The sequence below is a fragment of the Dendropsophus ebraccatus genome, chromosome 7 (genome assembly GCF_027789765.1).
Source record: "Dendropsophus ebraccatus isolate aDenEbr1 chromosome 7, aDenEbr1.pat, whole genome shotgun sequence".
Taxonomy (NCBI): domain Eukaryota; kingdom Metazoa; phylum Chordata; class Amphibia; order Anura; family Hylidae; genus Dendropsophus; species Dendropsophus ebraccatus.
In genome coordinates, this window is record NC_091460.1 from 55,521,334 (window position 1) to 55,527,333 (window position 6,000).

The 6,000-nt window shown below is 39.4% G+C and overlaps 1 protein-coding gene across 1 annotated transcript in view; it reads left to right on the forward strand.

Annotated features, from left to right (window-relative positions):
• Positions 1-3,488, forward strand: part of UBE2K (ubiquitin conjugating enzyme E2 K) — a 29,227-nt gene extending 25,739 nt beyond the window's left edge. The window contains exon 7 of the mRNA XM_069977541.1: positions 125-3,488. Within this exon, the coding sequence (XP_069833642.1) occupies positions 125-199 (75 nt within the window). The 3' untranslated portion in view covers positions 200-3,488. The remainder of the gene's footprint in view (positions 1-124) is intronic.
• The last annotated feature ends 2,512 nt before the right edge of the window (positions 3,489-6,000 follow it).

Below are 6,000 nucleotides of genomic sequence, written 5' to 3' on the forward strand. Positions count from 1 at the left end.
TGATTTGTTACACATTTGAAGGGGTGCCATCTCCTCGATGGAAAACTGTTCTTACGGTAGAAGGGGCTTTTCCCCACACTACCACAGGTCTGCGTAAATCTCCTCTTTTCTCTTCCCTCTACAGAATGCAGTAATAGCTGCTTTGTCATCAAAGGCATGGGATGTAGAGACTGCAACAGAACTTCTGCTGAGTAACTGAGATAAATCATCTGGTCCCCGCTCGCCCCTTCCCGAGAGCTCGACATCTGTTATTTTTAAGATTCTGCATAAAAGAGGAAAAAACAAAACACGACAAAAAAAAAACAACGCACTCCTGCGTGACAATGCTATGTAGGCCATTCTGGAGACTGATGGTGGAAACTGCTCTGTAAATAAAGCTGATTAAACATGTAAATTAAATGACAACCAAACCACGGGGAGGGGTACGAGTATCTTTTTTTTTTTTTTTTTCTTCTTGGTTATTGTAAAAAAAAAAAAAAATATTGGAGCTGAACCAACGGAAAAATATACATTTATGTTTTACCATGTGACCAAGAGTGGCACAATGCAATGGATTTTTTTTTCTCCTCCGCCCTCCCCATCTCCTGTACCAGAGGGGGACATGTCAACAGGCTCATTCTTTGGGGTTCTAGGCCTTCATTTTGCCAGTCACTGTCTACTGTACTGCTAGTACCAGCCATCCTTTGTGTCTGTGGACTTGCATGCATGCACAGCATTGGGTTACATTGATTTGTCCAACCTCTTCATTTGTAATATATTTGGTACTTTTTTTTTCCCCCCTGGGGTACTGGAGACATGAAAAAAAAAATGGTTTCCATAATTTGGGCATAGATGCCATGTGGTGTGCCAGGCATTACTTGATAGATGCCAGCTGTTATGGGATAGTGTTGGAGATTGATGCTTACTTCTACCACTCTCTATAGTATTGGCTTTGTTTTACACAATCATTTTTTGAAAACTGAAGATAAGGATAGTTAAAGGTGCCAACCAATGAGGAAGTAAATGAATTAGTTATGTGGCTACAATCCTGAAACTCTTATTAGCTTCTTATTTTATTAGAAAACTGTATGTCCATTTTGCAAACTTTTTTTTTCTTATTACCTCCATGCATCTACATTGAAGCTCAGTTCCATTAAAGTGAGCTGAACTGCAATACCACACACAACCTGAGGACAGGGGTGGTGCTGTGTTTTTTTTTTGTTATCCTGGATAACCTCTTTAAAAGGAACCTGTTATTTTCATGCTGCCTGAACCATGAGAGATCAGGGAGGTTCCCACTGCCTCAGTCTTGATTGATACAGTGAAGTGAAGTGATCTGTCAATCAAGACTGGTGGGGAAGAAGCCTTTTGGGACTGTCCAGATGACCTGTGGGTTGGGTAGCCATATGAATTATATAGAAGTTGCTGGTCATTCTGCCAATGCATTTATTTTTAGTCCATATTGGCCATTACTGTCATAAAAATTACCAGAAGTCAATGATCATGCATGACAAAATGGCCACATGCACCATATACTGTCAGGGACTAGAGAAAATTATTTGAAAGATGGATGACTTCTTTCAAGGAGATGATGATGGTTATTGTTTTATTAAAATTTTAGTCAAATGTGTATAGATATTTCTTACCTGTTGGTAGGTTAGAAAGATCAGTTGGAAAGAATAAGGCTATTCAGACACATGGGGGGAGATTTATCAAACTGGTCTAAAGTGAAACTGGCTCAGTTGCCCCTAGCAACCAATCAGATTCCACCTTTTATTTTTCAAAGGGTCTTTGAGAAATGAAAGGTGGGATCTGATTGGTTGCTAGGGGCAACTAAGCCAGTTCTACTTTACACCATGTTTGATAAATCCTCCCCCCGAGATTTAAATACATTGGAACAAGAGAAAAAAAAATGGATGCAAAATGGACATATTCTCTAATACAACACAGAGGTGGTTGTCTAGAGTTGTCTGCTTATAAGGTGCAATGAGAACATCATACTACTGGCCATAGAGGCCAGGACAATCTGTGTCATTCTGTAAATGCTGGGAAGGTAAGGCCTAAGTTATTGGCATATTCTCTACCACCCCACCAATTACTTCAGTGATTTCTAGTATTTGTGATCCTGTCCATAGATACATGATATGTTAATCTACAGATTCACCTAGCCGCCTGTAACACAAGCCTCTGTTCTGCTTATAAACTGGGTATCACAGAGAGGACTTGGGACATCAGATCCAACAGGGTAGGGCAATCTGATTAGGTAGGAAAGTCCCCTGCCCCTTTACATTTAGGGCCATGAGATGGATGACACCTGTGATTTATTCAGTTTTCACTATATAGATGCAGGTAGAAAGCTTGCTCTGGCCGCAAATATATGTAGAAATAAGTTGGCCATAGTTCGTGTTGTAACTTTGTTATTTGGCGTCTGGAGAGAAGCATGCACAAGAAGCATATCTTCCACAAAATTATTTTTCTAATTGCCTGAAAAAAAAAAAGTAAAGCATGAACGATAAGTGTTCTAATCAGTAGATCATGGCCATCATAAAAATCATGATAGAATTGGAGCTTTTAATTCTTTACAGAGAAAAAAAAAGGCTTAAAGGGATTGTTCTCAGTTAGAAAAACATGGCTACTTCTAACAAAAAAAAACTGTAATATAAGTCCATAGGTATTATAGCTCAACTTCCCTGAAGTGGTGTTACTTATCTGCACTTACAACCTATGGACAGGTATGGCACCCTTTTTGGATGAAAGCAGCAATATTTTTCTAATCCCTGCGCAAAATCTCTGTAGGGGTTGTCTAGGATTTCCTTTCTTTCCTTATTGCATAACCAGGCACAGCCCATAAATAGATGTGGCACTGATCTTTTTTTTTTTTCCTGATTGTGGACACTCCCTTGGGAGTCACATACGTTTCTCCAAGGATTGGATCCTAGCAGTGGGAAGGAAATCCCCCAAATGAAATGTCTTTGAACTGTTCCCAGTAGAAGAATGCCGAAGCGAGCACAGGCCGTCATTACAGTCATGAATCCGACATCACTAGCACTTCAGGAACTAATTCTGTCATAGCACTTTTCATGAACTGGTTTTAAATAAATTACAAGTTTCCGATCATGTAATAGCTGTTTGAAATGTATAACGTTTAGCACCACCCCCTTTACATTGAGATTGCCTGTGGAATGTTTTACGCTGGATAATTTGCTTACTCATCTCTTGGCCTTTCCAGAACATGTCACCAAGTGCTCCAAAAAATTTCTAAATAAATTAAAGGAAAACATTTTACCGGATGTATATTTTTCTTTTCTGCACATTTTCTAGGTCTGTGCCATTTTCAGTAGCCTGAATGTTCGTTTTAAAGGAAACATTAAGCTATGGAAATCGTGTTGTTTGCATACCTGTGGTACATTCCACATCATCTGACAAAGGTTTGGTATGTTTGGAATAGTTCAACAAATAAAGCTAAAACAAAAAAAAAAAAAAAATATGAAAAAACTTTTAAACCTTAACTTGTCTGTGTCTACTTTTCATTGAACATTTTGTGGGTTGAGGCTGTCCTGAGATACAGAAATGTAACATTTTGCTTTCTTTCCCATGGTGTTTTTTTTTTTTTCCCCTCTGTCGGAGACTGTGTGTGCCCCCACCAGTATAATATCCTCTTTTTCCATTGGGGCCATACTACAAGGCTAAGGGTCCTATTACATCGATCGCAAACGAGATTATCGTTAACCTGAAATCGTTCACCATATTACACAGAACAATAATCGTTAGATACGATCGTTATTGCGATCGTTTATTCCTTCTGACCTCAGGAAAACAATGGGCAATGTGTTATTACACTGAATGATTAGTGAAAAATGCAGAACTTAAGCAAACGAGCGTGGAATTACAGCGAACGATTAACGATCATTTTAGGTTCAGATCTAAATCAACGACATACGAACAATTTTTCGATCCTTGCCTGCAATTACACAGAACGATTATCTTTTAAATTTGAACTATATAACGATTTTTCACACGATAATCGTCCCTTGTAATAGGCCCTTAAGCTACATGATGACTTTGGTGTGCATGCAACTTTGCATTTATCTAGCGTTAAACATGGTGAATTTCTTCAAGACACAACGCGACTTGTGTCCAGGGAGGGAGGATGTTGTTTCTCCGACAAGAGTTCTGTTGTCTTTTAAAAAAAAAAAAACCCTGTTACAGCCAGGTCACAACTGTAGTAAAGTTAAATGACAGCTAGTCACATTAAATATTTTGTGTAGCCCCAGCCTTAGTCAAAATCCATAAGGGAAAAAGCAAAAAAAAAAGCCCAAACAAAAGCTGAACACTGCTGCACGAGACTGTATCCTTAATTGTAAGCAGATCAAAATCTAGTCGTGTGATTGCCAATGGATGCACAATTTTGCCAGTAAGATCATGCTGCCATTGGCCATCACTTGCTGGCGGCGCATAGTTTGGTGTCAAATTGGCAGAGCTTTAAAATAATTATAAAAGCAGTCAATTGTGTTGCTCACTAGAGATAATCGAACATCGGAAAATCTTAGGTTCTATAGAACTCGAACCTTCCGCTTTTGATTCCCGATGCCTTCCCGGTTCATGGGGAAGGCATCTAGACTGAATCCCGGAATTCCAGGCGGTACCCGGACTGTCTCCTCCTTCCCCACAGACCGGGAAGGCATCAGGAATCAAATGTGGAAGGTTTAAGTTCTATAGAACCTAAGATTTTCCGATGTTCGATCATTTCTATTGCTCACCTGATTGACGTGATCAGCATGTGATCACTTTTGTCAGGAAAGTGCCCCCTGGCTTTGCATTGGTGTAGACCACTGGGCAAAATTTCTAGTTTCAACTTAGTTTTTCCTATTGTGTTAGTGAATGGAAAAAAATAAACATTCTTAGTGGATTTTGGTCACAGCATCTTTTTTTTTTAACATGGTTAAGTTGGTCCACAAGTAGGACCCTACAGTTGCCTACCCCTGCCCTCATTAATATGTAGATCAAGTGCATGCATTAGAAGACACCAGACACAAATATTGTGCAGCTAAAAAATGGAGGGCTGGCTCTCGATATCTGTTTTGTTAAATATACTCATAATCCCTAATTCTTTGTTTAGAACTGCATTGTAGATCAAATACTGTACTTTTTGCTTTATAAGACACTCCCCCCCCTCCTAAAGTGGTTATTGTGTCTTATAAAATGAAGATACTTACCAAATCCAAGGCTGTAATGTTGTCTCTGCCCATGTCCAGCGTTGTGATCTACTGGTCTTCTGACGTTGCTGATGCTTTTTTTTTTTTAATTTTAAAAAAAAGTTTTTATTTCCACTTTAAGCAAAACATTTAACACTTACAACACAATTATGAGTTTTCTCCCCTTATACAACTTCTATAATTATCCCCTGCGGCAGCAGTACATATACATTATATCAGCCAGTTCCTTCTTTTTTCCACATATCTACCTACTCTACAATGAGTTGACCCCTCCAGTTGCCAGGTGAACTCACAAATACTCGCATATAACTTTATTCTCCACACCCCATAGCTGCTTATGTTGTTTTATCTATCCCTACCCTAAGACTGGTGTTCCAGGTCCCCCCACCACCACAATGCACAGCAGACCAAAGTACATCCCTTTCCAAAATCTTTCCCTTTAGCTATTTATGGTCTTCCTTATTTCCTTTACCGCCTCTCCCAAGTTTATCACCAAACCTGCTTCACATCATTCTGTACACACAACATTACCCACACCTCTCTAGAGAATCCAAGCTCGTCTTGCAGCAATTTCAACCCCAGAGGTGGTTTACTTATCGCCCCATGCACCCTGGTGATTTGTCCCACATTTATTATGCAGGTCCATACCACCTTACCAGTCCTTGTTCCCACCTTTACCAAGGTACAGTTCAAAGCTTAAACCGGCAACATCCACCACAGGTTTGACATTAGCTTCACTTTCTCTCCTTCTTTGAGGCAATAATTCAGTATGACATGAACTTTGTACTAATTAGACTTATACCTA